The sequence below is a fragment of the Eschrichtius robustus genome, unplaced genomic scaffold, assembly GCF_028021215.1.
Source record: "Eschrichtius robustus isolate mEscRob2 unplaced genomic scaffold, mEscRob2.pri scaffold_281, whole genome shotgun sequence".
Classification (NCBI taxonomy): domain Eukaryota; kingdom Metazoa; phylum Chordata; class Mammalia; order Artiodactyla; family Eschrichtiidae; genus Eschrichtius; species Eschrichtius robustus.
The window spans coordinates 247,416-267,753 of NW_027175262.1; the positions used below are offsets into that span (position 1 = coordinate 247,416).

Here is a 20,338-nt window from a genome sequence, read left to right on the forward strand (position 1 = left end):
TTTTCCTGGAAGTTGGGGAATTGGGGATGGGCTGGTCCTAGGAGGCGGGATGAGAACCACTGAGTGTCAGGTTACACCGGCGTGAGTGGGAGGAAGGCTGAGGGCTTGGAGGGAGCTTCCCATCCCAGAGGCTGGAAGGGGCAGAAGACTTTCCTTCTACCCTCCCAGGTTCTTGGTTGAGACCCCACTGTAATAAAAAGACAGTTTAACAGGAGAAAAACAAATAAAAGTTTAATAACACGCATACCTCCTGTGTACATGGGAGAGACCCAGGAAAACTGAGTGACTCCCCGAAATGCTGAAGCCACCACCTTAAATGCCACCTCCAGCTAAGACAGAAGGTGTTGGGGGTGGGGAAGAGAGGCCCCTCCGGGAGGTGACAAGGAAAAGCACACAAGTAAGGGTAAGGTTTCCTGCAGAGCTTCTCCATCCACAAGAGTTGCTAGAAATGTGGTCGTCCCCCTCATCCCCATACAAGAGGAGACACCCTTACACGGAGGTCTCCCTTGTACATGTAAATGTCTCTCAAAAGGCTGACTTCTACTCAGCTTCAGAGCTCCTCCCAGTGTCCTACTGCTTAAAAATAGCCAGCTTAAAATAATCAATATGGCAAAGAGGCACATTTGGAGTAATGAATTGTGCTTCCCTTCACACCCGAGCCAGGCCCTGTCTCGGCCACCCCACCTCCCTACTTAGGGGTGTGGTCGGGCCCCGGGACCCTTGCCCAGCCTGGGAGTCTCAGGCCCAAGCCTGCTGCAGCCCCGCTGTCCCCACGCAGGGCCCCTCCCAGACCCTCACTCAACCTGCACACCCCAGCCCCCAGAGTGAGTCCTGGCCCACAGCCCACCCCTCACTGCACCGCCCTCCCCTCGGAAAGGCACTGGCCTTCCTGGCCCTGAGTCCCTGCTCCAGGCTGGTTTGGGTCCTTCCTGGTTGCAAGTCAGCACCCAGCAGCCTGGGTGGCCTGCCCCAAAGGAGCCTCCCATGGTCTCCCAAGGGCTCCCGGGAGCGGGGACACTGGGCCCCGCGTGACCTGAGGAGGCAGCTGTGGTGGGAGACCCCGGGGTCCAGGGCGTCTGGCGGCAGCTGGGAGCCCAGGGCCTGCATATTTGCGAAGCCCCGTCGTTCCTTCCTCCCTCCCGCCCCCCTCCTTCTCACAGGACTTGGGGTGCTCCGGGGTGGAGCTGGGGTGTTGGCAGGACGGCTCCTGGGCTGTCGGGCCGGTGCCCGCTTCTCAGGGGCAGGGTCAGCTCAGCTCCGTGGCCAGGACTCCGCTCTCTTCAGACTGCCTGAAAAGAGCCGGTTATTTACCAGCAAAATGGATTTATTTAGGAATAGCGGATAGTTGTAATTCAGGACAAGTAAGCTACAGCAGAAACTATAAGCATATTTGGGAAACAAGGAGGGGAATGTTACCTCATAGAGAAAATGGAGGCCTGTCGGAGGGACTGCTTTGAAGGAAAAGTCCACTGGAGAAAAGTGGCGAATAGGGTGGTTATGGTTCCCATGGTCTGAGTTGCAACGGTTCACATTGGCTGGGACTGCTGGGGGGAAGAACTTTCCCTCTACTCTTTTAGGTTCTTCTGGCTGGTCTAAGAATTAAGCTGACATGAGACATTAACAGGGGAAAAATCACACAAATGTTTAATAACATGTATACGTGGAGAGACCCGGGAGAACTGAATCACCACCAAAAAGGCCAAAACCCTCGCCTTAAATACCATCTTCAGCTAAAGACAAGGGGAGATGTTGAGGTAGGGGTTTGGGACTTGAAACGGGAGGAAGGCAGTTGACCTGAAGATAGAAAAGCAAATGTTTGGTAAATGAATGTTTGTTGGGCCAGCAGGAACTTTGGGACACAGAGTGGACTCTGGTCTCTAACAAGTTTTTATCTAAATTATTTTAGGCAGTTATGAAGGGTAACAATAAAAACTTCCTGAGTCTTCTGTTGTTTTTTTTTTTGTTTGTTTGTTTTTTACAAATAGTCAGCCTAAATTAATCCTTATGCCGAAGAGACACATTTTGAGATGGCAGATTTTGCTCCCCCACAGCTGGTACTATTTTGCTGTGGAAGCAGCCAGAACTCCAGGTGTTGGGCACAGGCTTCTAATCATGTTTTCATTGACCCAGGGGGAAAAAAGCTCTCCCTATGGAGGCAAACCTGGAGCCATGGGTGCCTCCTAGAAGTTTCTGATTAAGGTGCTATGGAAGCTTGATGGGGTGACCAACAAGAGGCTTTTGATCTGTTCTGTAGAGAAAATGGAATGGCAAATACAGCGAGAGCACACTGCCCTTTTACCCTCCCGCTGTCAAATCAAAGACTTGCCCAAGCACAGACACTGCTGCCAAAACGTCCACATGTGAAGGAGCAGCTGGGGTGCACTCGTGAGCTGTAGCACCTGTAGACCCACGGGTCGGTATAAAGGCGTTGGCACCATTTAATCAAGACTAACTCAAGGTACGGTTGTGTCAAAAAGCTGATAAAAAGCCCGATTTACATTGGTTGCCCCTCAGTGTGTCTTACAGTATATATCTTGTTTTTCCAACCCAGGGTTGGGTTAAATTGAAGCAAGGAATGGGGTGTGGAATTAATTAAGGAAACTGAGCTAAAGTTGGAGTCAGGACAGGCCTGCAGAGGACGCTTTCACGCCCTCAATACATGTCAACTACTCCAAACAGGAAGAAACGTCCCCCTGCACGCCCCCCACAGGAAGGCATCTCTACTGACCATCCGGCAGGAGGAAGGAAACTTCTCTCCTCCCACGGCAGCCCAGCCAATCAGAGACTCCAGCGGCCCAGCCCACGGGAAGCCTCCTTACTCCGGACCCCCGGCTCCTCCAATGGGCTCTGGTTATCACAGCCCCGCCCAGCTCCCCCTTTTGCCCATAAAAGCAAGATCCCCCTCCTTGTTCTCTGGATTTCTCTGTGTTGGGTCTTCATTGCTGCTCACGGGCATTCTGTAGTTGCCGTGATCGGGAGCTACTCTTCCTTGCCATGTGCGGGCTTCTCATTGTGGTGGCTTCTTTTGTTGCGGAGCACAAGCTCTAGGCGCGCGGGCTTCAGTAGTTGTGGCTTGCGGGCTCTAGAGCACAGTCTCAGTAGCTGTGGCGCACGGGCTTAGTTGCTCCGCAACATGTGGGATCTTCCCGGACTAGGGCTCGAACCCGTGTCCCCCGCATTGGCAGGCGGATTCTTAACCACTGCGCCACCAGGGAAGCCCCGTGTTCTTGCTTTTCACGTTTTAATCTACTGCTGCATTTTATCCTCCATTTTTAACCGTGGTTTTAGCTTGCTGTGGTGCAATAATTTCCCCTACAGACACCTGGGCAGCACTGGGCCGGGACACAGGGGCTTACTCCCGGCTCAGGGCGGTGGGTCCGCGTCTGGGCTTCACCCCAGGGCTGGAGCTTCTTCCTGCAGCCAGCGCGCAGTGTGCAAACACATTTCAAGACACTGCTAGCTTCGCATTTGTTGATGTTGATTTTCCATTGGCCCAAAAATGTCCCCCAGTCAGGCCCAGAGTCAGGGGGAGCCACGGACGTTCCACGTCCATGCCGGAATGCATTGCTGCTGGCTCCACCCAAACCTCTGTCTTGGTGGGTCTGACACAACCCTCTTATGGTGGGCAGTTCTGCCATGAGGTCACCGAGTGGCCGTGTCCATCTTTAAACACAAGATAGGAAAGACCGCCTTCCCCAGATCACTCTCCACACCCCCCAGCCCTGGGCCCCGCTGACGTACATCTGGCACAGCAGCTGCACTTGGACTCCCACGGCTTGGACTGCCGCAGCCCAGAGTCCCCGCCAGGTCCCTCTGGGTCTGGGGCCAGACAGGTGAACGAAATGGAGGTTTGGTGGGGGTGGCACCCCTGCACCCTTTAGGCTTTGAGGTGGCTCTCCCAGGATGGGATATCGGTTTTGATTTTCCTCCCTGCTGGGCTGGGCGCTGGGGAGCAATTCCAGAGTCCCCACCAGCCAGCCCCACGACCGTGGCTCTTAGGCAGAAGCCACTGACCCCGTGTGAGGACATGCCGAGCACCACTCCCTTCCATCCCCGTTCCACCCCCGGGCAGGCAATGCCTGCTGGGCGGGGCCGGGCACCCATTGCCCAGGGGCCCCACTGAGAGCTGGACTTGGGCCAGGCCTCCATGTGCCCTCACACAGTTAACAACACTCTGCCATTTTGTTGTCTGTCATTCTTTTGTCATTTTGTCATTCTTTACCCTCATTTTATTGTTTTTACACTTTTTAGCTGGCATTTATCTTCACTGATACATGCAAATTTTAGCTGTTCAGTTTTGAAAGCTGGATGCACCCATGTAGCTCACACACTTACCATGATGTAGAACATTCCAGAGCTGCAGCCGGCTCCTATCAATGTGCGAGGGTTGGCCTTTCGAGTACCAGGAATTTGTCTTCCAGTTGTGAGGAGCTACACAGAAAATGGTGGGGTAGGGAATTCCAGAAGCCCATCCCTCCACAAGAGCAGGGAAAAAACTTGCAAAAATTATCAGAAGCAACATTTTCAGACTCTGGAAAGTAGTAAAAAGCTTGCAGAAATCAGAGGGGTGCTTAGTCAAGAAGAAAATAGTGGAATTTCAGTACAGAGCTTTGCGGCACTTTAAATACCTTGGTTCCATCCCTCACGTCCAAGCTCGGCGGCAGCCTTGCAGACAGCAGCCGGTAATCTTTCTCAAATGCTCCCGAAAGTCTGAAGAGGAGGGAGCACTTCTTAACTCATTCTGTGAGGTCAGCGTCATCCAGACACCAGAGTCAGACAGAGACACTACCAGCAAAGATAAGCATGGACGATTATCCCGTATGAATATAGATGAAGAATCCTCAGTACATTCTAGCAAACTGAATCCAGCAGCACGCTATATACCATGACTATTACCGGCTGGGGCCAAAACCGAACTCAGGTTGGGCTACTCATCATTCAGAAGTCAACGTTCAAGAGACAAGTGTTGGTGGGAAAAAAAAGATGCTTTATTCAGGAAGCCAGCAACCTGGCGAGATGTCAGACTAGTGTCTCCCCAAACCATCTCCGAGCTGCTGATCAGGGGCAAGGGTTTTAAAGTTAAGCTCCAGGGCGTGCAGGTGGGGGCTCTGTGCTGCTCAGCAGAGTTGGCTCTGACAGGCGTCCTGAAACTGGTCGTGCGGTGGCCTGGTCAGCATCGTCTTGATTATTTTAAGTGAAGTTAATCTTCAGCTCCAGGGTCGGTTTGCTCCCATTTTCCCGAGGCCAGTTTTTGGAATTGTGCCAGATGGGGCAGCTTACGTCATGCCTACAGTCTGGTCATCTTTCAGTCAGCTTTTTCCTTCTGGTGGAAGTTTTTGTATCTGCAAAACAACTAAGCAATGTGCATCAGACACTGTTATCTATGTCCTTCAGGTGGAACTAAAGATACTGTAACTGATATATGGCTGATTCACTGTTTAAATTACCAGTTCTCCCGGCCCAACTGCTATTTTTGTCACTACATATTAACATCTTTTCAATCATTAATTCTTGAACCAGGCTTTTGTGACTTGGGGGGGTGGGGGCCCTAGGAGACTAAAGCCTTTTTTTTTTTACAAACAAGAAACAGGGGACATGGAGGAGCCTTTGTACCTGGGAGGGCCCTGCAGGGTCCTGCTGGATTTCATGACCAAGAGTGATTTATCCCAGAAATGCAAGCATAGTTTAAGAATAAAAGTCAATTAATTAAGTCAAAGTAATTAATACACGGTATTAGTAGAATGAAGAAAAAACATCATGTGATTATCACAATTGCTGCAGACAAACCATCTGACAAAAATCCAACAACATTTCATCATAAAAGCATTCAAAAAAAACACTTCCTCAGCCTGATAAAGGACGTCTATGGAAAAGGGACAGCTCACATCATACTTAAAGGTGAAAGACTGAAAGCTTCCCCCTGAGATCAGGAACAAGATGAAGCTGTCTGCTTGAATCCAGCATCATGCTGAAGGTTCTAATGAAGGCAATGAGACAGAAAATGAAAGGGGGGGTGGTGGGATCCAGACTGGAAAGGAAGTGCCTTGGAAATGTCTCTATATGCAGATGACATGACTTTGTGTTTATAAAATCTTATGGAAACCACACACACACAAAAACTATTAAAGAGATTACCAAAGTTTCAGGTGACAAAATCAACATACAATAATCACTAGCAATGATCAACCCAATAATATAATTAAGAAAACAATTCCGTTTATAATAGTACTTTAGGGTTCGATCCCTGGTCGGGGAAGATCCCACATGCTGCGGAGAAACTAAGCCTGTGAGCCACAGCTACTGAGCCCGCGCGCCTATAGCCCGTGCTCCACAACAAGAGAAGCCACCGCAATGAGAAGCCCGTGTACCGCAATGAAGAGTAGCCCCCGCTCGCCGCAACTAGAGAAAACCCACACACAGCAACGAAGACCCAACACAACCAAAAATAAATAAATAAAAATAAAATTTCAAAAAAGGATAATAGTATTTGAAAAATACTTAGTAAGAAGTTTAACCAAGCAGGTGCAAGACTTGTATGCCGAAAACTACAAGCATTGCTGAAAGGAATTAAAGAAACCTAAATAAATGAAAAGACATCTGTGCTCACAGACCTGAACTCTTAGGCAATACTTCACAAACTGACCTTCAGTTTCAATACAATCACTATCAAAACTCCCACAGTTTTTTTTGTTTGTTTTATTTTTGTTTTTTTTCCAGAAATGGACAGGCTGATCCTAAAATCCATATGGAATCATCGGGCCAAAACAATCTTGAAAAAGAATAACAAAGTTAGGGGCTCACGCGTCCTGATTTCAAAACTTACAACAAAGCTACCGTCATCAAGGCATTGTGTTCCTGGCATGAGACAGACACGTGGACCATGGAACGGAAGCTAGAGTCCAGTAATAAACCTGGGCCTCAGTGGTCAAGTGACACAACAAGGGTGCCGAGACCTTTCACAAATGGTGCAGAGACAACTGGATGTCCACGTGGAAAGGGAAGAAGTTGGACCCTTACCTTACAGATTATACAAAAATTAACTCAAAACGACAGGCAGGGACCTGGGACCCTTTGCTGCAGGGCTTACACCTGGACGAAGCCCTCCTAGAGCAACAGATACAAAGAGATGATAGGGGACTAAAAGTAACTGTGTGCGTGAGCAGTTGGGGCAAATTATGGACGACAAGATACAAAAACGGCGAAAACCCAACTGCCACTGCAAAAGCAGCGCCCTGTGCGTGATCCCTGTACACAGCACCACCAAGGGGGCGGGCAGACCACCTAAGCCATCCCTCCAGCCCAACCCACCGAACTGTCCCCATCCTCACACCGTTTAAGGGACCAGCTCGCCCCCCTCGGGAGCGAACAAGGGCACCTGTTACTTGTTTTCGCTCCCCCCTGCTGTAGCACAAGTCCCAATAACACCTTGCCTGGATTCCTCATCTGGCCTCTCGTCAATTTCTATTGATTAAAGAGTTCAAGAACCTGAGTCGGTAGGACCGACTATATTAGGACAGTAGGACCTAATATAGAAGCTGAAACTACAAAACTGTTAGAAGGAAATAACAGGTGTAAATCTTTGTGACCTTGGATCAGGCAATGGTTTCTTAAATACAATACAAGCAAGAGCAACAACAGCAACACCCCACACAGATAAATTGCAGTTTTGCCAAGTTAAAAATGTTTGTGCCTCAAAGGAAACTCTCAAGAAAGTGAAAAGGTAACCTAAAGAACAGGAGAGAATTTTGCAATTCATATATCTGACAGGGGACTAGTATTCAGAATATAAAGAACTATATTAATTCAACAACAGCAAGACCAACAGGCCAATGAGTCAATGGGTAAAGGGTTTGAGCAGACATTATCCAAAGACACGTGACTGGCCGGTGCACACAAGAGGCGCTCAGCGTCAACCGTGATCAAGGAAATGCACATAAAACACAACCAAGGGAATAGGTACAATGGTTTTCAAGGTGAAAACAACTGTGCGCGAGGATAAGGAGGGGTTAAAACTCTCCTACAAAGCTGGCAGGAATATGGAGTGATGCAAACCTGCTATGGAAACCAGTCTGGGGGCCCTAAAAGGTGAACATTGAATTATGATACGAGCCACACCTAGCTGCATACCGCAGAGAACTAAAAATGTGTGTTTACACAAAAACTTGCACACAAATGTTTCTAAGCATTATTCATGATTGCCATAAAACTGGAAATCGCCCAATGTCCATAAACTGATGAAGAGATAAACAAAATATGGTATACTCTCACAGTACCACATTAATCAGCCATAAAAAGGACTGTAGTTCTGACACAAGCTACAACGTGGATGAACCTTCAAAACATTATGCTCGGTGAAATAAGACAGAAACAAAAGGCACATAATTTATATGAAATACCCAGAACAGGGAAATCCATGCAGAGAGAAAGCAGACTGGTGGTTGAAGAAACTCGGTGGGCAGGATTAGGGAAGCCGACCTTCCCCTAAGAGTGGGGGTTGTCGGAACTGGGTAGGGGTGGTGGTTGCAGCGTCTCCCCAAGAATGTACTGAAAGCCGCTGACTTGTACACTTTCAGTGGGTAAAATGACAACGTTTGTGTTCTGCAAATTTCAGGTGATTAACAAATTAAATCATATGACTTATAAATAATTAGAGTATACCGAAACAAAGTCGTCATTACCCGAAACACATCACCTGGCAATTATTTCCCTACATGTCACTGTTACCTCTGCACTGGAGGTCATTTTTGTCTACTTGATCCGCCACCTGATGAAAGGCTGCCCGAGGCTGAGCTACTGCCCCTCGCTTGCCAGGAACAGGGGCACCTGCTATGGTGGGAATGCCCGCGGGGGGAGCGTCAGCCCTGATGCCGGCGAGGGCGGCGGGCTCATCAGGTCCTGGAGCGGGCAGCAGTCCACTCGGGCCTGTGGGTCGTGCGTCCCGCTCGGGCCGACCTCACCCCAAACCAGGAGCCAGGGCAGCCCTCTGATGGCCCGCGTGCGCACGTCGGCCCCTGCCGTCTGGACAGGCTGCCGGCTCAGTGTGGGCCCAGCAGGAAAGCAGACTGCATGAGCTATCGCCACAGGGAGGGTTGAACAGGAGGACTGGGGCACACAGGGCACCTGTTCAAGGGGAACCCAGAGGCGGCAGGTGCAGCAGCTGCCCCTCTGAGGGGCCCAGGGTGGGGGCAGAATTGGCCAGAACCTGGAAACTGGAGGAGGCCCAGGGCTAGAGACCAGACTGCCGGGTGTTGGGGCCACTGGGGGCACGTGGAGGCTGGTCTGGGAGCCTTGACCCAACAGGCCCCACCAGGGAGAAGGCCTTGCTCCTAACAGGACAGGACAGGCCTGGCCATCAGCTCCCACGGCCTCCGGCTCGCAGGTGAGGACCCAGGCGACCAGGAGAACACCCTGCCCCGTGGTCTGAAGAGAGCGGAGTCCTGGCCACGGAGCTGAGCTGACCCTGCCCCTGACAAGCGGGCACCGGCCCGACAGCCCAGGAGCCATCCTGCCAACACCCCAGCTCCACCCCGGAGCACCCCAGGTCCTGTGAGAAGTGGGGGCAGGAGGGAGGAAGGAACGACGGGGCTTCGCAAATATGCAGGCCCTGGGCTCCCAGCTGCCGCCAGACGCCCTGGACCCCGGGGTCTCCCACCACAGCTGCCTCCTCAGGTCACGCGGGGCCCAGTGTCCCCGCTCCCGGGAGCCCTTGGGAGACCATGGGAGGCTCCTTTGGGGCAGGCCACCCAGGCTGCTGGGTGCTGACCTGCAACCAGGAAGGACCCAAACCAGCCTGGAGCAGGGACTCAGGGCCAGGAAGGCCAGTGCCTTTCCGAGGGGAGGGCGGTGCAGTGAGGGGTGGGCTGTGGGCCAGGGCTCGCTCTGGGGGCTGGGGTGTGGCGGCTGAGTGAGGGTCTGGGAGGGGCCCTGCGTGGGGACAGCGGGGCTGCAGCAGGCTTGGGCCTGAGACCCCCAGGCTGGGGAAGGGTCCCGGGGCCCGACCACATCCCTAAGTAGGGAGGTGGGGTGGCTGAGACAGGGCCTGAAGCCCCCTCCAGACCCTCAGCCTTCTTCCCACCCACCCACCCTGGTGTAACTTGACTGGCAGAATTTTGTCCCACTTCCTTGGACCAGCCCACCTCCACTTCTCAAAAGGCCAGGAAAAGGAAACAGAGAAATCGAAACTACTGAGAAAGGGAGGGCCCCTGAGTGTGTCGCTGCATCTGGCCCACAGCTGCTCCGGCTCTGCCTCAGGAAACATACTTGTCAATCCTTGTCCTCTGCCATCAGCACTTGGCTCCCCCAGCACCAGAGATGATCAAGGAGGAGCACGAGGTGGCCGTGCTGGGGGCTCCCCAGAGCCAGGCCCCCATGACCACCACGGTGATCAACATCCCCAGGGAGACCTCGGTGCCCGACCACATCGTCTGGTCCCTGTTCAACACGATCTTCATGAACTGGTGCTGCCTGGGCTTCGTGGCATTTGCCTACTCCGTGAAGGTGGGTGGGCGCCTGGGGTGTTCTCCAAGGAAGTGTGTGTGAGCCTGGAGAGGCCCCCCTGCCTGGCCGGCACGTGGGGTGTGGAGAGCCCTTGTGTGTATTGTTCTGTGTGTGTGTGTGTGTGTGTGTGTGTGGGTGTGTGTGGCTGGGGGGATCATTCCCAATGAGAGTTCACGGCAAAGCTGCAGGGGCGCACATGGGGATGGGGGCTATGTCTCCACCACCCCAGGAAGTTCTCCTTCCCAGCCTTGTGAGAGAAGCTACACCCTTCACACTTCGGATTCAGACCTCGAGTCTGGTCCAGAAAAGAAAAAGCTACTGAAAGGACACTGACCCCTGGTGGGGTGAGTGGCCAGCAAAGGGGCCAGAGCCGAGGGAGGGTGAGCCCTGGGGCCTCCTGGAGAGGCTGAGAGTCTGTGAGGAAGCAGATCGAGGCCCCAGAAGGGGAGGGGGGCCCACCGGGCACTGTCCTGCTTGGGCTCCAGGGAACGGGCAGGGGTGGGTCCCCATCTGGGTGAATGGGCCCTGGGGGAGCAGCAGGGGAGGGTCTGAGTCACAGCACCTGGCTGTCACCTGGCCCAGCTCCAGGTCCCCCTCACCGTCTCTTCTCCTCCAGTCTAGGGACCGGAAGATGGTGGGCGACGTCATTGGGGCCCAGAGCTATGCCTCCACCGCCAAGTGCCTGAACATCTGGGCCCTGGTCCTGGGCATCTTTCTGACTATTGGATCGATCGTTCTTCTGGTGTTGGTTTACCTGAAAGCCTACCAGATGGCTTTACAGATGGCGAATAATGGAGGCTACTAGCCGCTGGACACGGAGGCAACCCAGTTCCCCCACCGTCCACGGCCAGCCCTGCACCTGGGGCTCTGGGCCCGCCCCCTCCCCCCACCCCTTTATACAGCAGTTTATGGAGACAGAGCTGTCGACAGCTGAATTCAATAAAGTGCACTCATCTGTGAAGGTGCTGTGATGTCCCCGGGGAGGGGACACTGCTGTGAGTCCCCGGTGGCCTCGGGGAAGCACAGAGCGCTCCGCTGTGGGCTGACAGCAGAAGCCCAGAGCAGAGCTGGTGACCCCGCCCCGGTCGACAGAAACCCCCAGAGGAAAGACCACTCCCTCCCACGCAAACGTGGCCGCCCTGCTGGGTGGCAGCCTCTCACAGACACTGGGGACCTGAGCCTGGGCTGCACACAGGGAGGTGGGGACCCGCCTCAGCCCAACGCAGGGAGAGACACCCCAGGCAGGCAGGTATTCCTGTCTCTGAGCCCCAGAGGGAGAGGGCGCGGGGGACGCACCCCGCCGGCTGACCCACCGCGCCCTGCACAGTATCCCAGGTGTGCTGTGCGTCACCCAGGAGAGGCTGGAGGAGTCCAGGCAGCCCGAGGCTGGTGCTGGGGCAGTGACCCCTTCCCCACAGGCCCCTCGGGGATCCAGGCTCTTCTGGGCTCCCTCACTGGGCTGAGGTCCAGTCCTGTCCGGCTCTCATTGAATTTCACAGCACTCTTCACGGTGGATTTCCTTCCGTCCTGGCACCTAGGACTATAGACACCAAACCCTCACAAGGCCCTACCTCGGGGGCTATGTAGGTTGGGGTCCTCCCTGGAGGACGGTGACTCAGACGAGGTCGCCCGCTCTCTCTTGGGTCCCACATGTGAGCTCGGCAGGCTCGGCCCCAGGGAAGCTGGGTCCCGGAGGAGGGGAGGCTGGCGGACCTGCCTCTCTGAGTCCAGGAAGGACACTCTCCCAGGCAGGGGGCGGGGGGACAGATGTGTGACCCCAACCCCCCACACCCCCGACCCCGGCTGGCCGACTAGGCGCGTCCCACGTTCCCCTGTCGGGCGGACAACGGTCACGAAGGGTGGTGGCACTGAGTGTAACCCCGTCACTCTTCACGGATTCGGGGTGAGGGTCGTGCTACGTGGGAGACCAGCTGGTGCAGGCAGCCAAGATCCCGTGGTCTGGAGCTTCCGAAAATTCACAGGAGGCCCGAGGCATCAAGCAGGGGAACTGAGGGTCCTTCGAAGGTCCTGGGCATGGACTGCTGGGTCATGAGCAGCCTAGTCCTCGGGGCCACCCCAGCTCTGGTTCCGATGTGGGTGGCCACAGTGTCCTGGGTCACCTGTGGGTGGGCGGTGCTGGTTGGGGTGGGTGACCTGGGCTGGGCGGAGAGCGTCCAGGGAGCTGAGAGGATGCAGAGCTGGGAGGACACAGACCTGGGAGGACACAGACCTGGGAGGGTGTGATCTGGGAGGACAAAGACCGGGGAGACCAGAGCTGGGAGGACACAGTGGGAAGACACAGAACTGGGACGTCAGAGCCCTGGGCAGGGCCGCACAGGTGGGCCGGCAGCAAGGGTGAGAGGTGTTTCTGGTCCTTTCTCCCAGTAGCCCTCAGCAGAGAAGTCTCTGTTATCGCTTTGCCTGGAGTCTGGCCTGGAGGAAGTCTGACGTTAGGATTCCTGAAGATGCCCTGCCCGGGTTCGGTCCTGAGGGAGTGAGGGCAGAGCAGGACAGATGTGCTCCTGGTGGGGACGAACATCTCTCCTGGCCTCGCCCCTGGCCCCCTTCCTGAGCGCTGCTGGTCCGGGAAGCTTCCACCTGCCCAGCCCACCCAGCAGGGGTCTGAGTCGCTGGGCAGCGCCCCCTGCCTGACTCCAGGGCTTTACTGGCTGCTGGCCCCTCCTCACCTTGGAGTCAGTCTTTCCCAATCCAGAGGGGTAGGTCTGCCAGCCTCCCCTCCTCCAGGACTTCCTTGGGGCTGTCCCCTCCCTGCTCACGTGTGACAGACCCCGGGGGAGAGGGGCTCCCTCATGGCCACCCTGGGACCCCAGCCCCTCGGCCATCTCCTGGAGCCAGGGGACTGCAGCTGGGGACAGATAAAGGGGCGTGGGTGCGGGTCAGGAGGGGATCCACAGCTGGGGTCGGGTGTCAGGGGACGAAGGGGAGGCTAGGGCCACCCCACCTCACACCGCACCTGCCCAGCTGGTTGTGGGCAGGGTCTGCCCTGGGGCACCCCAAGTGCCCACACATCTGGAGGCCTGACAGAACCAGGGATGGGGTCTGATTTCCAGGGCAGGGCAGGGGTTTCTCCTCCTCCTGGGGGCTGTCTCTGCAGCGGTGGCCCGTGCACTCTTGTAGCCTTCCTGAGCTGACGGGGTCCTACGAACAGCAAAGCGGAGGCACGTGTCAAAGGGTCTGAAAGGGAGCAGGGGAGCCACTGCGGACCTGGAATTTGCACACGTCCTGGCGGCCCTGGGACCACCTGGAACCTGTTGTCTTTACTCCCTGGAAACCTCAGTTTAGCAGCCAATCAGCTGGCGACATGTGACCCAATGCCTGCTAGCACTGATCCCGCTTTGTAAAACAACCCCTGTAACTTCTCTGGAATGTCTTTGTTGTGTTTAGAACCCCCCAGCACTTGTACTTTCCTCCCAGCACGTTTGACCTGCTACTGGAATCTGCACTTCTCCGATTGCAAATCCTAAAACTCCAAATAAACTCTTTTCTTATTTGCGGGCTTCGGAGCATTTTTGTTTGTTTTGTTTTGTATTTTGTCAACAGGGCCAAGGGTGCTCTGGACCCAGCATGACCCTTCCCCAGAGGAAGCCACCACCCCAAACCCCTGTCCAATTGCTGCTGCCCCAGCTTGAGGCCAAAAACAGGCAAGGCCTGAGGACTTGTCAGGTCCCCCTCAGAGCAGCAGAGCAGATGGGACAGGGGGCGGTGGGCTCAGTCTCAGGGGCAGGCTGGGACTCTCAACGGGGCCCCCTCCCCAGGTCAAAACACAGCACCCTCACATACAAATGCTTTATTTTATTCAACTGTGGGCAGACGCGTGTATAAACTGCAGTGAAGAGGGGTGACTGCCTCAGGCTGCCGGCAGCTACTAGTAGCCGCCATAGTCCTTTATGAGCTGGGAAACTGCTTGAAAAATCATCAGGGAGCCAGTGGCGAAAATACTGATGCAGACGATCGTCAGAAGGAGGCCCAGGACCAGGGCGCAGTTCCCTTGAATCTGCGTCTACGTCCTCGTGGGAACTGTAAGTGCAGTGCCCGGTTTCCCATCCGCGTGGGGCCCCCAGGCTGCAGTCCTCGTGTGTGAAGTTCTGCTGGTAGAATCCTCGACGAGTCCCCGGACCCCACATTAGGAACTGTTGGCGTTTACCAGCTGGAGTCGGACTGGGTCTGATTGAAAAACTGAACAGGGTTTGGAAATGAACTAGGTCCAATTTAAGCTGGACTGGGTCCGGTGCAGGTCCTAGGGCGAGTAAAATCCTAAGCAAAGGCTAACTGCGAATGCGAAATTTGCAAGTTAAAAAAAAAGGCGCAAAAATTGGTAGTGCAGGTGGAGCATTTAAGGGCTGTTAGACCACTTGTCTCCTAACCCAAGGACTCCCATGTTAGGATATGTTGATCGTGAAACGGGTTATATTGACTCCAGGTCACCCACCAACCTCAAGAAAATTTCCGAGCAGCGAGGTGCACCGTGAACCACACACAATCTGCATCGTGGAGGCACATCCCTTTGAGGTTTTAGTTTGGCTCAGAGAGAACCTAAGGCTTAGCTAGAAGAAAGGAACTTGCCACCTGCCGGCAAAGCCGTTTATTGTATATCTAAGAACTGTTGTCCCAGAAGCTGTAGATATCACAAAAATGGGACATGTCTTACTAAAACAGCCTAGAATTACAATGGGCATTTATGAGGACTATTCCAATTAGATAAAATCATTTAAGAGGTGTACTTGAAAGCACAGTTTCCCAAATCAAAGAGAGCAAATGGGATACCTGTTTTTATTGGTATGTGGAAGCTTCCAAAAGCCTTCAAAATTCCAAAGTACCTTCCTTAAAAAATTATTTGCAAAAAGCTAATGAAAATTTAAAGACACAGGTCATAATCAAAAGTCCACCAAAGCATTAACGTTACAGCTATTACAGCTCCAAGACCAGACACCTAGGGGCCCAGGGAGTGAGGTGTCAGTTGTAGTGAACTGTGGCAACGGAAAAGAGATTGGCCTCAAAGGGGATTTTTCAACATCAACTCGAATGCCCTCCTATCTATCCCCAAAGGAGGCCCCATCTAGGCCCCTCCCAGAACTGATGGGACTCTGAGGGGTCTCGGGTAAACTGCTACACTATTCCCTTAAACAGCCAAGGAACCTAACATTAAAATTAATGCAGAACTGGAGCCTGCACAGGGGATCCTGGGAAAGCTGACAGAAGCCAGAGAAAGGTGAGGGTTCTTGGCAGAGTCAGCTCTCCTGTGTCTTTGTCTTTATTGCCTGGTCGAGAGAGGAAAACAAAATTTCATGGTGCTCCTTCCTTTCCAAACCAGACCTACGGATTACGGATCCTTTCTCTCCCAAGGACTGCTGTTGTCTTTTTGCTTGTCGCATTTTGTGTCTTAGGAGGGTGGCTTGGCTTTCTGCCTGCCTGGGACATGCAGGTTGTCAGCTCTTTTTTTTGGCTGTCTTTGAGAGTGACTCTGGATCTTGGGAAGGTAGTAACCTTTACACCTTCTTTGAGGATGCCTCTTGGGTCCATGGGGTTGTTTGATATTGCCAGAAATGTTTACTGCTTGTCCTGGCTGAGACCTGACAAGATATTTAAAAGGATACTCTAGTGTCGATGAAAAATTAATCAGTCAGACTAAGAAAGAAATGGAAAGTCTTATTTGAGCCACATTTGAGGCTTATAACCTGGGAAGGACGTCTCAGAAAGCACAGAGAACTGTTCTGCCCATTAGAAGTCCAGGCACTGTTACATAAGTTTTTTGAGGCAAGAGGGCTGTACATTAAATGATGTATTATCGACAGTTTACACGATCCAGAGCTAAGCGACATCGTGGCCCCTTACAAGGTCAGGAGGGAACGTTGTCTTTAAGGAGCTGTCTTGCCGATGGGTGAATGTTGCTCTTTATGGTTGAACCAATGTTTCTGCCGATGGGGGAGGTTGGTTGATGCGTAATGTCGATACACAATGCACGGTGCGGGGAGAGAGGAGGCCAAAGGGCAGAGAACATTTTTTATGTTTAAATTTTTCTTGTCTTGCCATAAAATATGAATTTAACTTCACACTAGGATCACAAATTTGGCTGTATTGGAAGCTGATATTCAAAGCTTGATAGAAATTGTTTTAGGCCTCCTCCCCTAAGCTAAATCTACCAAGAGGAAGGGAAAAACCTCCTAAAGCTCTCGTAAAAGGATTTATGAGTGGATCAACCTATGGTGTCATTTAAGTTGCAACCCAGTTCTTTGAGGAATTAAAAACAAGTGTCCTTATCTTACAGATCTTTGGAAAACCAGAAATGTGGCTCCAGACACAGTTCAAAGTTCACCTGTTTCTTAAAAATTTGGAATCTGCAGTTGTGACCTGTGAACATCACGGGAAGGACCTTCAGAGTGGCAGCTGGGAGAGGTGCTAGTGTCTTAAATGTCGATGACGTCTCCCAGTTAAGCTGAGAGTCTGAGAAAAGGGGGGACTGTTAAGAAGAAACAACAGGCCCCAAATGGAGTCATAGGTGTTAAGCCCCACACCAGCCAACCAAGACTTAACACCCAACCTAATTGCAGTTTCAACCTTCCCCAGGAGAGTAACCTTTAACCAGTCAACCTGGAATTTCCTGGTCAGTATTAGGAGGAAACCCCAATAAGATCCTTTCCCTCCCCCATAGGTGAATTATCTAAGCCTGAAATCTAAATTATCTAAGCCTTTTTTTAAAAAATAGATTTATTTATTTATTTATTTATTTTGGCTGTGTTGGGTCTTTCTTGCTGTGCGCGGGCTTTCTCTAGTTGTGGCGAGCAGGGGCTACTCTTCGTTGCTGTGTGGGGGCTTCTCATTGTGGTGGCTTCTCTTGTTGTGGAGCACGGGCTCTAGGCGCACAGGCTTCAGTAGTTGTGGCACGTGGGCTCAGTAGTTGTGGCTCACGGGCTCTAGAGCGCAGGCTCAGTGGTTGTGGCGCACGGGCTTAGCTGCTCCGCGGCATGTGGGTTCTTCCCGGGCCAGGGCTCGAACCCGTGTCCCCTGCATTAGCAGGCGGATCCTTAACCACTGCGCCGCCAGGGAAGCCCTAAGCCTTTTTTTTGTTTATGACTTCCTTGTCTTGCCTTTAAAATCTTTTCCCTTTTTGTAGTCTGTCGATGGAAAAAAAAGCACACCGTGAAGAGTTGCGAGTGAAGTTGTATTTGGGGCAAAATGAGGACTGCAGACCGGGAGACAGCATCCCAGACAGCTCTGAGAAACTGCTCCAAAGAGGTAGTGGGGAAGGTCAGTGTTATATGTGATTTTACTGAAGGGGGGTGGGGGGGACGTGCAGTCAAGCATGCATTCTGGCAGAGGCTTGTTGCTGGTCACGAGGAGCAGATGTCACCGTCAATGACTTTAGTGCTTTTCTAGATACGAGGAGATGCAAGAATTGGGCTCATAAATTCTGCTGAACGTATCTAACTATCTGAAGACCTGTTCTGCCAGTTTTTCCCAGAGCACAGAGGGCCTCATTACTGATCTCCACCCTGAACTCCTTTCAGGGTGTGTTGAATGAAGGTCAGCGTCTGCAGTGGCTCGTGATTTAATCCTCGTAGAGGCAGATGGCAAGCGCCGATTTGTGGTTGGCAAGCCCACCGGAGCTCCTTTCTACTTGTTGGATGGGATACTACCCCTTTCGTGAATCATTCAGTAAAGACAATTAGATCTTCAAATTTACGCCGTTGAATTTTTTGGTATTTAATAGGTTTCCTGGACCCAATTTCAATGTGTGCGTATGTGGAGGGGGAGGGGGCTTCCTGCAAGGTGTCTGAGAATTCTACTCAGTTCAGTTGAATTCTGACACTGTTTGCCCAGACACGGCTCCAGATCCCACAGGCTAGGGTCTCAGCTCCACAGGACAGCCCCCCGGCCTCTTGAGACACCAGCTTATCCCCTGTGCTTCTGACCCGGGCTGTAAATCAGAGGGGCCCACGATTCCCTCCTTGGATTCAATTAATTTGCCACAGAAGCTCGCAGAACTCAGAGAAACATTTTACTTATTTATTATAAAGAATATGACTCAGGAACAGCCAGAGGGAAGAGACACACAGGGCAATTATGGGGGACGGGGCCCAGAGCTTCCCTGCCCTCTCCGGGAATCTCCATGTGTTCACCGATCTGGAAGCTCTTGGAACCCTGTCCTTCTGGGGGTTTTGGAGACTTCATTACATAGGCATATTGATTCAATCATAGATTATTAGCAATTGACTCAACCTCCAGCCCCTCTCCTCTCCCTGGAGGCCTGAGAACTGGGACTGAGAATTCCCACTGGGACTGAGAATTCCCAGCCACTAAACACATGGTTGGTTCCCCTGAGAAGCGCTCATCCTCAGGTGGGGTCCAAAAGTCACCTCACTACATGAGAGGATACCTTTGTCACTCTCATCACTTAGGAAATTGTAAGAGTTTTAGGAGCTCTTTGCAAGAAACAGGAAGAAGGTCGAATACATATTTCTTAATATAAATCACAATAACTCAACAGGCAAAGTATCCCTTGGCTGCCCTTTCACGCAGGGCACATGGGGCTAAGGAATCAGGGGGCTCCAGGCCCTAATCAGACTCTGAGTGGGGCCCGGCCCCGTCCAGGCATTTCCCACCCTTGGGGTGGAACGGGAATGGAAGCAAGTGGTGCTCGGCACATCCTCACGTGGGGTCAGTGGCTTCTGGGTAGGAGCCATGGTCATGGGGCTGGCTGGTGGGGACACTGGAATTGCTCCCCAGTGCCCACCCCAGCAGGGAGGAAAATCAAAACCAATAAGTAAGTCCCCTACATAAGAATCTTCAAGTTGCGAACTTAAAATGATGCGAAGGTGTGTTCGCATATCCAGTCACGTAAGTTAGTTCACGTGTCTGGTGTACATTGTCATGTGCGTGCATCCTCTACAAGTGGTTGTGCTTTTGTGTACTTTACCGTACAGGACTGTTGCTGTGCATCACGAGGAGCTTACTAACAAAGACCTGATGGAATTGGAGGCCTAGAGAAAGGACGAAGAGAGACGAGAGGAAGAAGAAGTAACTGAAGAACAGAAGAGATTCACAGCGCAGGAAGTGGCAAGGGGATTTTCTTTATTTGAGGAGGCACTGTTAGTTTTTGAGGCACAGGACCCGAACGTAGAGCAGTACATGAAGGTTTCAGTAGCCGTTCAGAATGCAATCCAGTGCTACCATGTCACCTATGATAAGAAAAAAAGAGCTACTACCCAGACATCACTGGATCGTTTTTTCAACAGGGTAGATAGAGTTGAATCCAGCAAGGAACCAGAACCTGTGCCATCAACGTCAGGCGTGAGCAACATTGCAGCGTGCCCTCCGTCTCCTATGGCTGACGATCCTTCAGCTCTACCGTCTCCCACCTCCTCTCCCTCCTCCAGTCAGTAACTTCTCCTGCCTGTTCCCTCGATGCCAGCCCCTGTATGCCAGCTGTTGTGCTGTACTACCGTACTTTTCAAGGTACTGTACTGTAAGATTAAAAATCTTTAAGAATGTTTAAAAAAATCTTTCCTTTATTTTTTGTGTTTGTTTTTAATGTATTATTTGTGTGAAAAGTATTATAAACCTATTACAGTACAGTACTATATTGCTGATTGTGTTAGTTGGGTACCTAGGCTAACTTTGTTGGACTTAGCAAAAATTGGACTTACGAACACACTCTTGGAACAGAACTCGTTCGTGTGTAAGGGACTCACTGTATCCCAGACTGGGAGTGAAGCAGAAATTAAGCCACCTCAAAGCCTAAAGGGTGCAGGGGTGTCACCCCCACCAAACCTCCATTTCGTTCACCTGTCTGGCCCCAGACCCAGAGGGGCCTGGCGGGGAC

At 52.4% G+C, this 20,338-nt stretch overlaps 1 protein-coding gene across 1 annotated transcript; it reads left to right on the forward strand.

Moving 5' to 3' along the window:
- Window positions 1–10,163: 10,163 nt before the first annotated feature.
- LOC137757715 (interferon-induced transmembrane protein 1-like) lies at window positions 10,164–11,458 on the forward strand. Its single transcript, XM_068534345.1, has 2 exons — window positions 10,164–10,497; window positions 11,114–11,458. The coding sequence occupies exons 1-2, from the start codon at window positions 10,312–10,314 to the stop codon at window positions 11,300–11,302; spliced, it is 375 nt and encodes a 124-aa protein (XP_068390446.1). The 5' UTR covers window positions 10,164–10,311; the 3' UTR covers window positions 11,303–11,458.
- Window positions 11,459–20,338: the final 8,880 nt, after the last annotated feature.

What these genes read in the sequence shown, in the direction of transcription:
- LOC137757715 (XM_068534345.1), top strand. Translation starts at nt 10,312, where the DNA reads ATGATCAAGGAGGAGCACGAGGTGGCCGTGCTGGGGGCTCCCCAGAGC. An exon ending in CATTTGCCTACTCCGTGAAG is followed by an intron (nt 10,498 to 11,113) that starts GTGGGTGGGCGC and finishes CTTCTCCTCCAG; the next exon opens with TCTAGGGACCGGAAGATGGT.